This window comes from Falco naumanni, chromosome 17 (genome assembly GCF_017639655.2).
Source record: "Falco naumanni isolate bFalNau1 chromosome 17, bFalNau1.pat, whole genome shotgun sequence".
Classification (NCBI taxonomy): Eukaryota; Metazoa; Chordata; class Aves; order Falconiformes; family Falconidae; genus Falco; species Falco naumanni.
Window position 1 is genome coordinate 3,786,571 of NC_054070.1, and position 17,490 is coordinate 3,804,060.

A 17,490-nucleotide genomic window follows, 5' to 3' on the forward strand; every position below is an offset into this window, starting at 1 on the left:
GGGACTTACCACATGTGTGAACAAGTTCTACTCTCTGGGGGAATGGTAACAGTTTCGAGGGGTGTCCAGGATTGCTACTCTGAATTATGCTGCTGTCGTGAGATCCTAATTTGGCTAATGGAATTTGACCTGATAGCATCAAGGTCACCATACAGCTGTAGCCCCCAAACCTCAGCAGTGCTGGAGAAAATGGTTCCGAGGTTAAGGATGGACGGTTACTTTAAAGGAGCACGTGGGTGTGTGATGCAAACCTTTCCTTTACACAGCCGCGATGAAGGTGGGAACAGGAGGCATGTTCTGATGCCTGTCCCAAAACCGAATCCCCCAAATCATCAGATCTTGGTTCACATCAGCATAGGTTAGCTTCACAAAATGCCTTCGTTTCTGTCCCGCTCTTATTCACTCTTTCCTGCTTTTTGCTCAGGGTTGTCCTTCCAGATGCGGATGGTGAGGCAGGTCGCCATGGCCAGCCAGCCCAGGTAAGGCACCATCAGCAGTGCTGCTATCTTGTTAATGCGGTACCAGGAGCACGTCGTGCCTATCGCCAGGGCGTCCAAGCACAGGATGTCGATCAGTGCCTGGAGCAGAGAGAAGATGACTCAGGAGCTCGCTCCTGGGAACGTGCAGCAGTCTCCCCCCACACAGCTAGAAACCATCCTACTAAAGGTGGTGAGATGGGATAGGAACGGGGCAGGTTTAGCACTGACAAGTTACCTTGAGTGGTCCTAAACCCCACGACCGTGGCTCCGAACTCTAATCAGCAAGATCTGAATGTATCACGCCAGCAGCCAAGACTAACGTTAATATTTTTTTGTTCATTATCGAGTTTTGCACATTAATACACTGTTTATGACGATCAGTGCCCCCTTCTGCTGTTGATGCCTACGCAGGCAGATCACAAACGTGCTTGTCTTAATATTGGTGACTATTATCACTTCACAAACTTTGTAAATGTACCTTTCATCCACAGGGTGACAAAATTCGGATGGAAGCATATATCCCGCTCTGTGCTTCCATCACCTGTGGGCCTTGGCACCTGAGGTAAGTGCTTTTTGAATATAGCACCAATTCAGCTGTGCCTCACCTTCCTGCATATCCTCCTTGCGGGCTCTGCCATGCACAGGGCGTTGTATTTGCTCGATAAGCCCCTCACCGCACCCCCCACCAGGGATGCTAGCTTTGCTGCTTGCTGGCGCCGGGGTGTGACTCCCAGAGGGACTTATCTCTAACCCCAAATCCTTAACTAGGAGCTGCAGCAGCTGGGCTATTGACTCGCTGATCTCCCACCCTGCGCTGGCGGGGCTGGCTATCTGCGTGGCAAGAGCAGGGTGAGGGGTGGAAGGGTCTGATACCATTGTCTAGACCAGGTGCAGCGTGTACCTGAGCAAAAGCTCTTCTTGCAGCTCTCTTTGCAATTGCACAATGCTAGTTAGAAAATCTCCAAGCAGCCCCAAAACCCCTGTGGCAGGGACACCAGCAAACAAGATGAATGGATGGCCAGATACATTACCATCTTCAGGTTACGTGCGCTGAAGAAGAGGGGAGGCCAAGCCCAGTTCAAGACCAGCTGAGCCCCGTAGAGGCCAAGCGGGACAAGGGCTTTGCTGCTGCAGCCACCCAGGTCATTCCATATCAAGTAGGAGGCATAGCTGTGAAGAGGGAAAGACATTAGTGTTTTGCAGTGAGTAAATCCCTAATACAGACAACGTCTTTTCATGTGAGATTGTTTTGCAACAGGGATTTGCAGGACAGTCGCATTTGCACGACGGTTGCATCTCTGTCGCGTACCTGGGTGGCTTGTACGACCTCCCCAGGGCATGGCTGGTTTTGGTACGTGGTTACAAAGCTGAGCACAGGCTGTGTCCCTGGCCAAAAGCATCGCCTGCAGTGGGAATCTGAGGCACTCGGCCCAGAGCATGGCTCAGGCTGTACTGCATCGGGTAGGAATAAGCGTACCTGGTGTGCCCTGCAGGTTCGGGTACGAGGGATATCCCAAAAGCAGATGAAAGAGTTTGCAACGACTGCTCTTCTGAGTGTCAGAAATGGCAAGGTGAGAGAGGGAGTAATATGCAAAACTTACCCCATGCCGGTGTACAGGACAGTCCAAGCAACAGGGAATATTTTGCGGGGTGGACACCATGAAGGCTTTTTCAGCTTCTCATACCAAACAGGTATTTCTTTTCGATTAATGAACCAGCCAAGGAAACCTCCAATGTGAGGCAGGACAGTAAAACCAGCAGTATAAGCCCACATCCTTCCTTGGTGGCTTGAAGTAGCCTTTTGCCTGCTGCGAGTTAAAAAATAATAATTGATTATCATTTTAAAAAGACATTTTTCCCTACTTTGATCTTTCAAGCTTTTTCTCTGATTGTCCATATTCCACTTCAGTCTCTAAAGCGAAATGCAAGTATTTAGTGTTGCATTCAGCTCTGCAGCTGGCTGCCCTCTGCCCATCTCCCGATCTCTGAAATAAAGGTAATTATTTCTATCACAGGTACATTTTTCCTGATCCGCCCAGCAAAGTAGCTCCTCCCTGGTATTTCATGGCTTTTCATTTCAGTTCGTATTTCAGTATTTGTGTGGCAGGGTTCAGCTAAGGTGGTTGTATTTGTAGAAGACAAGACTGCAGTTACTTTTATCATTCCTCCCCCAAATGCCTAAGCCGGACAGCACACAAACTGTAACGTACGTTCACGGAGGCTGTGCATCTCAGCAGAGCTGTTCTCTCCCCTCTGCATGCTATTCTCAATATGAAAACCCAGACAGATCATCCCGGGAAAACCCCGTCCATTCTGACTTTGTCTAATTTTTCACCATGCCTTTATATTTTAAATGAGTCTACAACAAGACAGCATCCTTACAGCAGATTTTAATGAACCTTGTTGAATCCTCCCTGCAGCCCCAGCAGGCGGAGGTGGATTCTCACCTCTGCAAACAGGTAAGCTGAGGCACAACAGTAGCGTCTTAATTTCCTCATGGTCTTCCTCTTGCGTAAAAAGGAAGGAACTTTCACTTTAATAATTACGTTATGCTTCCGCACAAGACAGCTGTGTTCAGGGTAACAGCTAGCATTTCATTCTCTGTCCCCTCTCTTCCCCTGCCGTTATTCTCTGTAGGGCTTGGAACCTGCCTGTCGTTTGTCCTCCTTCCTTTGGTCTCTATGTTTGCCTTCCCTGTTGATCCATTAAGGAATTAAACCCAAATTAGCATTCACCAGGGATAAGGCAGAGGATTCACCAGGGGCACGGCAGTTTTGTGCTGTCAGCAGAAGTGCACAGTGCACCTGGGCGAATGCACTCGGCAAGGACTGGCTTTTAGCAGTGCAGGAAGAGAAGAGCAGGCACAGAATATTTCCTCGCCTCGGGAACGGCCCTGGCACTCCGAGCGCTGTTCAGAGACAGGGAGCACGGGGAAGGGACCGATCTGCACAGGCATCTCTGTTCGGGATTTTAATTCACAATTAACGCTTTGCTATATCCTATGCTAATTGTTATTATTATCATCGTGCTATGAAGCATTCATCTTTAGAAACGCATGGCAGCAGTACAAGCCAATTTACATGTCACTGAGGAACAAATACGGCAGACACCGTCTCTAACTAACAATTCCTTTACCAGACAATTTATAGTGCTATTAAAGTGTCTACAGAACCAGAAAATCAACCGAACACTGAGCAAAAAATTAAAGCTGTTAGCCCTTGCTTTTAAAGTCTCAATAAAACAGCACCAGCTGAGTTCAGGTTCCTCTATAGTACTTTGGAAAAGTAATATGGGAAAAGTAGATTTTTCCCTCCTCCCAACCCCTTTGTAGTTGCCAGATTAACCTGATTGACTGCGGAAGCAACTGAGGGTTGAAAATAACACAACACTGTTATAAAACCTTATTTCTTCTTGCAGCTGTTAAGAACTTAACGGGGTAGGAGCTGTAAAGAACCTTACCGTCTCTTACTGCCTTCCTCTCCCTCGCAAAGGAAAAGGGTTGGACATCCAAGGCCAGCTTCTGCCTGCAGTGCGGGTGCTGCTATACAATGAAGAAATTGTTGGCTCAGTTTTACCTAAATAGCAGGAAAAAAAAGGGTGTGTGTGCGTGCCGGTGGCTGGATGAGATTACACAAGAGAGCCCACGCTGGGCGAGGATTTCAGGGGCTTTGGCGGTGGTTGAGCAAGGGGCGGAGGGCAGGACCCGCTTCTGGTCCAGGCACCATCGAGATGGGACATCTGAGGCTCTTGGCTGGGGTTGAGGACCAGCATCTCGTGGAGGGTGGCAGAGGAGCACCCTTTCACCCGCCTGCGAGTGCTTTGGGCAGGCAAAAGTAAAAACTAAAGCGTGTTGCGGACAAATGAACAGGGTCATTTCTCACATGGACATCCCATCCCCGTTGCATAAGGGATCAGGTCCATAACAGCAGGATTTCCGTGCGTGTTCCATGGATGCAAGCTCTGCTGCTCTACCCCATGCGAGGATCTATCCCAGAGCGTGTCGGTGGCTGTGAGCAGGGCAGGAGGAGCCTGCTGGATGTGCGAGGGTATCCCTGCCGTGCCAGTCCCCCGTGCGCTGTTTAACACAACAGTGATTAACCAGATGCTTTCGGTGGTCGCCCGCGCACTAGCCTTTTGGCTAAAATTCACTGGAAACCACTTGAATCTAAAATAAAGACATTGCACAAGCATGTTCAATGAAAAAGAAAAAAGCTAGAAATCAATTTCCATCAGTAAGCTGTCTGCAAGGGATGGGAAATGAAACACTAATTTACTTCATTTATGGGTCATTACCTGAATTTCATGGCCAGAAGCAGAATTTCTGGCTCCTAGCAGAATGCAATATAACTGTTATAACACAGAATCAATGAGATCTTCTGTTTTATTGGGCTCAGAAGGAAATTATTTTTTGTGGGAGGAGGAAAGAAAGTAAAAAACGATGTAAAGGGACAGATTTTCAGCTAGCATAAATCAATGCACTGCTATTGCAGTGGTGTGTTTATACAGTGTAATTGCCACTTTGAAATAACAGATGCAGCACTCATTAATCAAGCTGTAGCCATCCGCGTATTCCTTCAGAGTCCGTTGCTATTTGCGATCGGAAACTTCTGTCGTGCAACGATGCGGCTACTATATGTGACTGGATGGTTTCCATTGCAGTTGGCCACTTCTCGGCTGAAGCGGTCGTGGTGCAGATCGCTGGGTAGCAAAACCTTCCCCAGGCTTAGGCAACTTGGTCAGGAAGCAAACAATTCCACATTTTTTAGCTGGTAAGTATTTCTCTCCCCAGGCTTGAGCACAAACCCACGATTACCGGTTTGCTTGACATGTAGCAGTTGTATTCCCAGGCTGGTCTAGGGTGTAATAATGCTGGAAGAATTAAAAACTAAGGGACAAATCACACGGATCTCGGTGAATCTGTGAAGCTGGGATGCTGCTGCGTGACTGGGGAATAGCAGATGCAAAGAAGAAAAAAATAGCAGAGGTGATTACAGGCCTAAAAGTCGGGTATTGGTCCTAGACGAGCTTTAGAGCAAAGAAAGGGGTAAAGGTATGAAGGTTATGAAGGATGTGAAAGGATATGGAGGTGTGTGGATATAAGAGGATATGGAGATGTGTGGAAAAATGGGATAATACATAACAAATTTGCCCAAAGTGGATGACAGCAGGTGGATGCCATTGCCTGGGCAGGTGTCTGTGCCCTGGGCAAGAAGATACGGTCCCCCTGGGTCGTCTGAAGGCCAGAAGAGCCCCTGCTACGGGGTTCAGTAGGTGGTCATTGAGCTGAAGATGCTGGCAGATGGCAGGAGGGCTGCTGGGCAGCGGGAGGGGGCCAGAAAGGCAAGGACCAGGTCTGGGAAGTCTTGTGGCACCAGCCAGGGATCAGTACTGGGAGCCAGGGTGGTTTCAGATCTACTACAAGGACGTGCGTGGACACGGTGACGGAGCCAGGCGTGTGTGCGTGCCCCATCCTGCGTGTGAGCACACGCCATGGGCTGGGGGGGGGGGAGAGTCCTGCAAGAATCCGGAAAGAGTTTCTCTATCACAATATTGGTTTTCCTCTGTTACCTCAGATTTATGTCTCAATATTTCTGGTTTGAATCATTTTACAAGATGAGGTAATACTACCTCTTGGTAAAATGTTTTCGATCCTGTGTCTTGGTATGCTTCGGATTATTCAAGTAATATTACTGCTGGGTTTTCGGATCGCTGCCATATCGCTGCAATGTGTTTTCATGTAAAAAAAAAAAAAAAAAAAAAAAAAAAGACATGGGGGAACTGAGTTACACAACTGTTTGTTTTCTTCTTCTTAGCAACCTTTGCACGTTGTCCCAAGAGGTTCTCAGTCTATGCAAGATTAATTGCCCAAATATAAAAGCCCTGTTAACCTGAATATATTATTGAAAAACAGCATATTTCAATCTGCCCTAGTTTTGAAAATAGAGATGCCGGGTCAGCTCCTGGCATAAATCTGCAGTGCTCCTCGGAAGCCAGCGGAGCTTCTCTGATTTACATCGGCAATAAACTCGTCCTGTGGCACTGAGGAGAGCGTGAGCATGCCCGCCGAGTGCCACAAAGGACACGGCCGTGGCCGAGGAGGAGCCTCCGTGGCCGTCACCTTCTCCTGAGCAACTCCAACCTGCCAGCCTCGACACTGCAGAATAAAACATTGCATTTCTCTCTCTGAAAAGCCATTTTTCAAAGATTAAAAATCCCCTAGTTTTATTTCTAATGAATAAAAGCTTGTCTTTTAAAAGTTTTCAGTTATGTTGAAATAAAAATTCTGGGTAATATGAAATGCTGTAGGAATTTCCAGCTGGTCAATTGGGTTTTTTTCTGCCTGGGCTGAAGTGGCCCTGGGCTGGCCAGTGGCTCCCAGTCCCTCAGAACTTGGATGTGGATGGCTGAGTTGAACTTGAATTCAACTTGAAATTCAACCGCTTGAATTTCCACAATCTGTCCGCTAGAGGGGATTTTAAAACAGATCTTTTTGGGGAGTAAAGTCCAGTGTTCAGTGTGTTACCGGGTGCCGGCCGCAGGACACCGCTGCGTCTGGATGCGCTGGGGCAGTGGCTCCGCTGTAAGGCGCAAGATGCTGTCTCGGTGCTGGCTGATGACAGCTAATTGCAGGAATAAATTCGGTTGGGAGGTGAAGAGCAGAAAAAAAACTCCTTAATTTTTTAGGGCTCAGCCTTTGATTTCCCTCTGCCCGCGGGGAGGACCGGGTGCACCCCAGCCGCGGGGCTCGCCTGGCTCCCCCGGGGCTGGGGTCTCTGCATCCCAGTGGTCAAGCTGGAAGCTCCGGCTGAGTTTTGAGGGAAATGTTGGATGCTGGACCTTGCCGTGGGGCTGGTTGTTTGTCAGCAGCAGGGCCGGTGAGGGCTGGCGTGCGGAACTGCCTGCAGGCGATAACCGCCGGGGGAATGCTTCGCTCTTATCTGCACGCAGAAGTTGCACCTCAGTAGCCAAAAGAATAAATTTTAACGGACACGGTTCAACGCCTTCTTTCATGTTAGGAGTAGCTTAGTGTGGGGGCAGGCAGATGATTGCAAGCAATTAGGTTATGCAGCTTAACAAATTACCACTCTCTAGCTGAGCCTTTTTAATTAACCACATGCACAGACCCAGCCCAGCACTAACGTGACATAAAATATTTTGCCTTCAACTGCCGTGACCAGTCGTACCAGCTTTACCAGAGTCCTTGTTAGCACTAATTGTGACCTGCAGCAGACTAAGCGGCGAGAGCATGAAACTCTGGTACCCCTGACCATGCCGTGCTGTGTCGTCCATTGGTACTGCATGGTGCACGTAGGATGCTGGGCTGCTGGCACGGCCAGGATGCTACCTGGGGATGCCAAGGGCTGGATTTTTGTCTCAGGACTTAGCCCTTGCCTCAGCCAAAAAAAAAAAAAAAAACAACCAACAAACCAAGCTGCAGAAATGACACAAAGCCACTGGCAGGGTGCTGTATTGCAGTGGGTGAAGTGTTATCACAACTCGGCTGCTTAGTTCTGTGGTTGCATGATCACAACCCTTGTATTAATGTCAGGCGGGGGGATCAGGTTTAAAGTGAGCCAGAAAAATAGTGTTCACAAAGGATTTTCTAATGCCTTAATATAGAAGTTTAAAATGCTTTTCAAGGTCTTTTCACCATGCAGAGTTAATTGAGAAAAGCTATTGCAGTTTCAAATGATGCTCTCACTTAAATCAAGTTCACTTTCATGTGCTGATGTGCCCTAAATTACCCTGGTGCAGTTTTCCAGCCAGGCAAGGCTTTGTAGTGAGGGCACGACGTTCACCAGTTATGAAAAAATTGAGGAGAGGGTTTTCCTGCTGGGACTTTCAGAGGAAAACCAGAAACTGAGGGGCAGCGCTTACCACCCTGAGGTCTTAAAAAAGCAGCAGATGACCTCTGGACCCTTAACTGTGCTTTCTGTGACCGTAAGGAAAACTCGGGGATGTTTCCCCACCCAGGTGGTTCAGGCAGTGAACTGGGAAAAGAAGGCAAGCACTGGTCACGGGCAGTGGATGGTGAACTTTAGGAGACTGGATGCCTCTTATTCCTGGAGTGGGATGGCACAGCCCTTTCCTGCAGATGCCTCCCGAGGGATTTATAAGCACTGCTGAGCCAGCAGTGGGAGGAGGTCAGGGTCTTTCCCACGGGCTTTTCCAGGTTTGGGGAATCTGTCAAGCCCTTGGCTTGCCCAGAGCTCAGGAAGCACAAAAACTAGAAACAACCTTTGTTCCAGGTATTAGGGAAAGCACCGGTATAGCCTGCGAGGTTATTGCTGGCGATTATGAAGAAAGGGACCAGCTGTCTTGGATTTTCAGTGGAAGGAGTTTTCCGCACTAATTTGTTAATTCAAGGCCTCCACAAGACCTGCACCGTTCCCTCTAAAGCTGCATTTCTTAGACATTTCAGCCTAAGATGAGATCGGCCAAGAAACTTCTATCAGAGTATTTTTGTTGTTCTTTTAAGGGACTTGCCCTTTTTACTAGGAGGGAGGACATCCGTGACTTCTTTTTGGTCTAAATGTTTTTGCTGATCATTTTGAATCTGCCAAAATGCATCAAAACAAGTGCTTTGAGAAGGTTTTGTTAGGAGAAAACCTATGTTTTTCTTGTGTGTTTCTTCAGTCTCAGCAGAAATAGAAAGTGAAAAGGTGAATGAACACAGGGACCAGCAGGAATTCCTAGAAGAGGGAAAATAAAGATAGAGATTCTGCAGAAAACCAAGGTTTCCGTTAAAGGAAGAGGAACGACAACATTTGGAAGATATGACAAATGTTGGGGTTTTTTCATTTATTTGTTTTGAAGTGCACATCATTTTCTTGAGTTAATAGCTCTCACCTTGGTGTTATTCTTATGTAGGACCTCCTTTTTTGTTGTTGTTTTGTTAGCGAGTCATAACAAGCCCATCTTTTTTTTTTTTCCTTTATTTTTTTCCCCAGATGTAGAGGCATGTGAGCAAGGTGACTCTTGCCTCTTGCAGCACCTTCTCCTGAAGGCTGCAGCCGGTTGTGAAGGACAGCAGATACTTCACATCTGAGCATCTTCCAGGTAGGGAATCACAGGAGAAATGCAGTACCCATTCCTGATGGCCTTCTCTGGGGGCTCGGAAGGTCAGTTCCTCAGCATCTGAGACGGTTCTTGATTGTGGTGGCTTCGCCCTTGGCAGCGATGGTCCCCACAAACCTGCCACAGAAAAGCCTTCTGCAGGAGCATCAACATCACCGTTTAGCATCAGAAGAGTTGCCAGCTGTAGGGGATGAAGCACAGCGCTTCTGCTGGGAATGATGCTCGGTTGCATTTTCCCCTGACATCATCTGCATCAGGGAATAACAAAGACGGGGGTGCAGCACTGCTGGCAAATAAACCCGAGCATCTATGAATTGCTTTAAAGACAAGGCTCAAAGTCTGTCGGGTGCCAGATTTTTGCTGTCTTTGTGGGTCAGCCTTTCCCTCACTCACATGTCCCCACTGCTACATGATGCATTTCTTCTTAGGAAAGTGTCCTGCTGCCTCAGCAAAGCCTTGGTGCCTTCATGGTAGGATTGCTTTGTTTTTGAGGAAGCTCAGCCGAGCCGTGGCCATTACACACGTTGTCAGCGTTCAGCTGCAGATACTTGCAAGAAGATTGCAAGGAAAAAAGGATTGTGAAACATCCCATGCCAACTGAGTGCTGCTGTGGAGTTCACAGAGGGTGTCACCCGAGCCATGCGGACCTCATCCAGTTTCAGCTTTCTGACCTTTGGTGCAGGTTCTGCAGAGTCAGTGTAGAACAACCCCACCTAAAATCCCAGGTGTAAATCCCCCCGGACGAGCACACCCAGCACATGGTAAATGCCAGGGAGCTTCCCCTGGCTATTCTGGTGAACAGGTTGATGGGCAGAGGCATGGTTCTAGCAAATGTGAGGGCGTTTTTGGAGAGAGGGAGTTTGGAATTAGAAATGCTACTTGTATAAAGACAGGGTTATGGTTTGGTCTCCTTCAAAGACTGGTGTAAGTGGAAAACTGTATTTCTTGCTTGCTTTGTGCTGAATCAAGTCTTCTAACTGCAATGGAAGAGGTTGCTCCTTTACAACACAGATCTATCCAAGGGCATTGGATTACTGCAGTATTCCCCACAGCCATCTGATGATAAGGATACGTCTAAATGGTATATTGAGCGCAGACATGAAATTGCTGTGTCAGAGCTCTTGCTATGTGGCCAGCCTCCAGCTTTGATCCAGAAAGCTGTATGACTGCCAGGAAAGCAGAGCAGAGCCCAGCTTCATCCACGGATAACGGTTGGACTTGATCTCAAAGGTCTTTTCCAACCTAAACGATTCCGTGATTCTGTGTCTGCTGGAACAAGCTCATCTTGCTCCGCTTGCTCACTGATAGATGGACCTCCAGGGCTGAATTTGCCCAGACCACCATGATGCATGGAGATTGTTCAGGGAATGTCAGGGAGATCTGGGAATAAGGAATAAACTGGAGAAGGCTGCATCTCTGGCTGCCAATTCTCAGGATGGAAAAACCCGCTGGCTTAGCGACCTGTTTGCTGCGAGCCACAAAGGCGCTCGCGCTGTCGGAGGTGCCAGTGTCGGTTCACGTCAATCAAGGGGTTTCACGGCTGCACGCGTTCCCCTTTCAGCTGGGAGATCAAAGCCTGTTTCCTTCACTTCGTTTTGTGGCGATGCAGCCAGGTCCCATGTGGAATCCCAGATAGCAGTGGCAGAAATGATGCGTGAGATGAATGGAGGTGACCAAGCCCCCGAGAGGGAGCGTGTCCCTGACACGGCAATGACAGCGTGCTGAATCGTAGCCAGGGGCTGAGAATCCTCAAACACATGCCAAATGAAGGAAACCTGCCTGGGAGTCAAGGATTTTTGTTTCAAATACGAAGATAATAAAAACAAGCGTGATTTCCCACTCTCATTTCATATCCTGGAAGTTCACTAGAAAAACTTTTATTTCTGCAGGACTCAGGGTGGGTCAGAGTTTGACCCAGTTTGAGACATAAGGTCACTTGTCTCAAGTACCAGATCTAGATCTAGATCGCTCCCAGATCTTGGATTCTGGTTTAGGGTCAATTCTATTCGAATGGCCAAAGGCAAATACTTCAATAATATTGTGGCCTTAATATTATTTTTTTTTTGGTAATTTAATTAGGAGCTCGATCTGGTTTTGGGGCAGGACACAAAGTGGATTACAGGAGCAGCTGGCTCTTTAATTAGGGCCATTTATCTTCTGTTAAAGTTTAACCTTTATTTGCACGGAGAGGCAGGGACAGCAAGGGCCGGAGCTTTGGCAGTGTTTTTGTGTGCAGAGCATCGGGTCAGCCGGGTACGTGCGAGATTGCGTGACTGGGAATACTCTCATCTTGCTCCAATCTCACTGCGATGGTCCCAAAGTACCAACTGGCAACTGTGGCGTACAGCTATTTATAGAGACCCAGGAACGAGCCGGTAAATATTTATTCAGATTCCGATGCTTAATCTGCTGCTGGCTGATTGCGTGGAAAGCCTGAGCCCCTGCTGCTTCTACAGCAATTTATAACCAGAGCCTTCAGCTCCTCTCCCTCTCCCAACACTCCCATACACATTCCCCAGGATTAATTCCGCAGAAAACGGGCATGGCCTGAGTTCAGGCCCTCGGGCACCTGCTGGTCCCAGACCACCCCAGCAGGCATCCTGCTCTCTGAATCTCCTCGCTTGTTTTAACTGATTGGCATTCAGAGGTAGAAATTGCAAACCCAGGCGCCGAGGGAGCATGAAGGGCAATGGCACGAAGCTGTCATTGCTCCCTTGGATAGACAGACTCATTTGCAATGACGTGGGATGGGACAGAGCAGTGGCCGGGAGCTGTGGAGTCACTTGGATTCATCGCTAAGCTGGCTGAACGCTGACAGCTGCGCTGCTCTGCATGCTGACGAGGCAGAGCCACCCCTGGTACACCGCAGCGTCCTACGGGTCCCATCCGTCCTGCCACCGCCCACTCTGCTCCTTCTCCCCACCAGAACAGATCCTTATTGAGGGGGGACAGGGAAACTGGAAGGATGCTCCGTGTTCATCAGCAAGGACTGATGGAGACAGCATCTCCCCTGACTGGTCACCGGGGCTGCCCTGGGCTCGTTGCTCCCACCACAACCAGTGACCAAGAGGCTGGGGCTCGACTGGGGGGGTTCATCCCAGCCCCAAAAGCCAGTGCTGTAGTGACAGGAGGTGGGAAGGCATCAGCAGAAGTGGCTGCAGGTGGGGACAACGGGGGGGGGGAGCTGTTAGCACAGGGTGTGTGTGTCTGTGCTTATTAGTGAGGAGCGTGCTCATTAAGAAGACACATGGTCCCAGCTGCCAGACACTACCCAGTGGTGTTAAAGCCTCCTGTTCCCCTAATTACAGCTCCCTGATGGAGCTCGGCAGTGCTGGTAGGAATGGTTGGTGGATACCGGCACCCAGACTGGTCCTGCAAAGGGCTGAGAAGTCTGGCAAGCAGCAAGGTTTGGAGCAGAGTGAAGGAGAGCAGTGCAAGGAAGGGAGGGAGGGCAGCTTGGTATGAGCTCGTGCCCGATCCTGGGATGTGGGAAGAGAGCAGCTGGAAGTGGCCTTGGACCTGGGCTGGTGGTTGCGGAAGGCAGCCCAGGGCAGTGACTGGTGCAGAAGCACCAGCTTCCCAGCTTCGTGCCAGCCCCGGTCCCAGTTAGCAGCGCGAGTTCCCCATGCGCTCAGCTGGAGCTGTTAGCAGGAGGCACGGCTCCATCCCCACCCAGGGCAGCGGCAGCACCTCCCCATCTTCTACCTGTTGGGCTTTTCTGGTAAGAACACACGTGTCCCTTTCCCTTGGTGCAGTGTTTTATGGCAGGTGACAACCCTGCCGTACTCCTCCGTAAAGGATTTTTCCCTTTGCCATTTCCTATCCTTACTGTTTCCTGCTGGGCAGGTGTGGACACATCGGAGAGTGGATCCTTAACTCCTAGGTGGGTCGAGCAGCTGCTCAGAGAGCAGGTTACTACAGTGTAACCTGCACCTCTCACCCCTGCAGCATCTACTGGGTTCTCTACATTATCTACATCTGTTTCTCAGGGATGGCAAAGCAAGCTCCAGCGGCAGGTTTCTCTCCCTGTCTAGGTCTCCAACTACAAAAAGCGTAAGAAGGGCCGGTATCCTTAAACTAATGGGGCAACTGAGATTAAATACCTTGTACAAATTTGTGCAGGGGGATCTATAATGCACCCAAGAGCCACCCAGAGCATCCCACGGGAGCACGGCTTCTGGAAGAAAACCCTCAGCACAGCCAGGAAAAGTTTGCACTGCATGTACCATTTTTATTTTCACATATAATATATATATATATTATATCATTTAAAAACAGAATATTTGTGAAAGAAACGTTGTTTGGGCTTGGTTTTTTTTTTTTTTTTTTCCAGGTAAAAGCAACCCGCAGTGTTTCACACAGCCCCTCTGCCTGCCGTTTCAAATGACCTGCCCTGGGGAAAGGCTGGTCTGCAGGCAGAGCTTGTTCCCCATCTCCCTGCTGCTGCGGGGACAGCCTGCAGTCTTCCTCTCCTCCCCACCCCCTGGAAAGAAAAGGTCTTTACCAGTCATCTTCCCCCTCCTCCAGAGTCAGTGCAAAGCATCTTCATTGCTTCATCATATACCCCGTCCCCTTCCTGCAGTGCTGGGAGAGACCTGGGGCTTCCTGGAGGGGTGGAGAGAGGAGCTGGGGAAGGAGCTGTGTGAAATATATACTTTTCGATACTGTGAAAAAGGCAAGGAAGAACCAGAATTGCTAGTGTGGTTTCAAGTATATGTGTAAAACCCATCGCACAGAGTAGGCTGGTACCAGTCCAGACTGTGAAGGGACCGGTTTCTCTGGGGCAGCGCTGGCCCCTGCCACCCCCCAGCACCCGACGTTCAGCTGGGATGGCTCGGGGCTGGGTCCCAGGGAGAGGTGGTTCTGGCAGCGCAATAACTCGGGCAGGTTCCTCCATCCAGAAGGAACAGGCTCAGTAAAGGGAGATTTTCCTTCAGGCTCTCACCCCTTTTCAACGCACCCGTTATAACCTCCCAGATTAATTTCTCCTGCCGACCCTCCCGAACACAGATGCTTCTGCTTGAACCAAGTTTTCTGTCTGGACAATTCCCTGCGCTGTGCTCCCTTAACACCTCTCCTGGGGCAGCCTCTTGCACCACGAGATCCTCACCGAATGTACCTGTCCCTTCCCGCACCCCTTGCCACGCCGGGGGAGGCACCACGGTGCCCCCCCAGAGGCTGTGACCGCCTGCCCTGCCGTGCATCCATGCACGGTTCCTCCAGCCCTGCGGACTGGACAGCCTGCACCCCACTTTGCTGCTTCTGGGGTGTACCTCAGCCTTCTCTGGGCACCGTGATGCTGAAGCCATCGCGGGGCTGGGTGGAGAAGGGAAATGGCAGAATTTTTTCTTTGGTCCCTTTTCCTTTCCACTCTAGGAGCGGACCAGGCAGGCACTGGTACCCGTGGGTGCGCTAAGCTGTAGGCATCGGAGAGCCAGTCCTTTCCCAGTTGCAGCCCCAGCTTGGGTCTCTGATACTGGGAAAATAACCAGCTTGCCCAGCAGCCACCCACCAAACCCTGCAGTGATTTAGGTAGCCTTGCTTTGAGTGGGGGTGAGACTTCCCTTCTAACCCAAATGATTCCGTGAACAATCCTCTCCTTGGGAACAGCCATAGTGGAAACTTCTCCTCATCTTCCACCTTCATTTTCCAGTTGAGGGCGTCCCACCTGTTTCCCTTGCTCGCCAGGGGAAGAAGCTAAAGCCCCCGGCACATGGTGCCCGAGTAGCATCACGGTAGTGAGGAAGGTGGCAGCAGGGAGAGCCTGCTATCCAGTGCATCACAAGGGCTTGCTTTCATACGAGGCACAATATGTGACTGGGATGGGGGTTAAATGACGTTTACACTGGTTAAAAATATTGTAGTCACGCAGGGCTTTATCCCTGCAGAGTCAAGTGGCTGATTCAGCCCCATAAGGGAAGCCTGGGCTGATTCTAAGATTGTAGTTTTATTCAGAGCTCTTGCTTCTATAGCAAAAATGTACTTTTTTTTCTTTTTTTTTTTTTTTTTTTTTTTTTTAGAAATGGCTTCTGGCACTGCCAGTCCCAGAGCAACAGCCTTATGCACACGGCCAGGGTAGCCCGTGGTACCCTGTCCGCCCCCTGCCCAAGCTCTGCCAAGTGGGGCTTCGAGGTAGATACCGGCTGCGGCTCCCCCGAGGGCCCACCGACCCTGCCGAGAGCACCAGCTTCTGGGGAGGGCCAAGCCTTCTCCTCCTGGGTCTGCCTCTTCTTGCTGCTCTAAAGCACTCCCCGACAGCACTCCAGTACAAACCAGTGATGCCTGCCTTTGCTACGGGTCAGGCACGGTGCGCACCCATCGCTCCGGGTGCGCGGACCACAGCTGATGGATGGATAGCGAGGTCACCCGGCCAAAGAGGGGGATGGGGAAGGGGATTTGTGTCCCCTTGGGTGGGAGCTCAGCCCCTCTCTGCCCTCGGAGCCAGCACCCCGGTGGCTGTGCCCGCAGTGCTGTTGCCATCCAGTGACAGGACACAGTACTACAGACCAGTCACCCATTCACAGTCCCAGTTCAAGCCTTTTTCCACTTGGTCACCATCATCAGGAAGGCTGGGAGAGGTGAGAGCAGGGGGAGACAATATACTGATATCCTGAGATGATCCTCCCTGCAAATCCCCTGAGAAAACGGATAAAATGGAAACTTTCCTTTGCTACAGCACCTATTTTTAAAAGTTCTCTTCTCTGTCCTGGTATCACAGACTTTGCTAAGGCTTGAGCATCTACCCTAAAGCTGAAAAACGTTCTTTCTTTAAAGTCTGCTGGCCTTACGGCTGGATTTGGATTGCAAGGTGAAACGCTTTATCTGGAAGATGAGAATAAATTACAAACAGCATGGCTTTTTGTACAAGCAAAAGTTCTCTCCAATCTTTTAGAGTTCTTGGAGTCTGTCGGTAAAGTAGTGGATAAAAGCTGATCTATTGTTTTCTTTCCAAGGTCCTCTGAAAAAGTCCTGCTGGAGACACAGCCAAACCAGAGAACCAGCTTAGAGGACGGTGACGTGCCAATAATGTGGCTGATTAAAAGAAAAGGAGAAGAACAATTAACAGTTCATTTTCATCGTGGCAAAAAGGCTCCATCTGGTGGTGTTTTCACCCAGAAAAGAAGGTAAGGAGTGGGGATGGGCCACTGCAGATGATGCTAATGTGGCTAAACTGGTGCTCACACCAGAGAAGAGTCTTGAGATCTTGAGGGAATCTCAAGATCTGCTCAAGATGGGTAAACAGGTGATGGTCAATGAAGTTGTGTGTGGATAAATGCCAAGAAATACATTTGCAAGGGGACAAATGAGCTAGGCAGGCGTTCAGCTGCTCCGAGAGAGTCAGCACAGCCGCAAAACCTGAGCACAGACAATCCACGGGAGGTTTGTGCTGCTCAGAACAGCTACAACAAATAAAGCAACCAAACCAGAGCTATATAGAAGAGGAATATTACAGCAAAATATTTTAATGCCTTTCTATTAAGCACAGGCCAGGGCACTCCACCAGGGAAAGGGATGCTGCAGAAACAGGCAGGGTCAAAATGCTAAGCACAGAGAGACCCCGATATGGGAACAGGCTGAAAAGTTTGCTATTCTTACGTTAAAAGCAGCAGGAACAGGAGGGACGTTAAGTGTTACTAAATTATGGCTGGTCCTGCTAAGCCTCTGCAGCTGCAAGGATGCAAGGATGCAAGGATGCAAGGATGCAAGGATGCAAGGATGCAAGGTGTCCTGTCCCTGTGCCTCGCACAGGACGTGCAGGAACAACCCTAAACTGCAGCAAGGGACGGGCACTGAGGAGAAGAAAAAAAAAAATCTATCTGAAGGTAAAGATCAAGGTAGGAACGAGCGATACGGGGAGGCAATACTGGAGGGTTTTAAAAACGGGTTAGACAGCTGTCTGTCAGGAATGCCTCTGTTACAGGGGGCGGAGGGG

The 17,490-nt window shown here is 49.6% G+C and overlaps 1 protein-coding gene and 1 long non-coding RNA gene across 2 annotated transcripts in view; one reads left to right on the forward strand and one right to left on the reverse strand.

Annotated features, from left to right (window-relative positions):
* The window catches only part of APOBEC2 (apolipoprotein B mRNA editing enzyme catalytic subunit 2), a 21,516-nt gene extending 17,489 nt beyond the window's left edge, over nt 1–4,027 (reverse strand). The window contains 3 exon segments of the mRNA XM_040616872.1: nt 1,511–1,649; nt 2,081–2,287; nt 3,939–4,027. Coding sequence (XP_040472806.1) covers nt 1,511–1,649; nt 2,081–2,253 — 312 coding nt within the window. The 5' untranslated portion in view covers nt 2,254–2,287; nt 3,939–4,027.
* Nucleotides 2,294–16,592, forward strand: LOC121098637. Its single transcript, XR_005831310.1, has 4 exons — nt 2,294–2,938; nt 3,897–5,248; nt 9,431–9,539; nt 16,511–16,592. It is a non-coding gene; the product is annotated as an uncharacterized LOC121098637 (long non-coding RNA).
* Nucleotides 16,593–17,490: the final 898 nt, after the last annotated feature.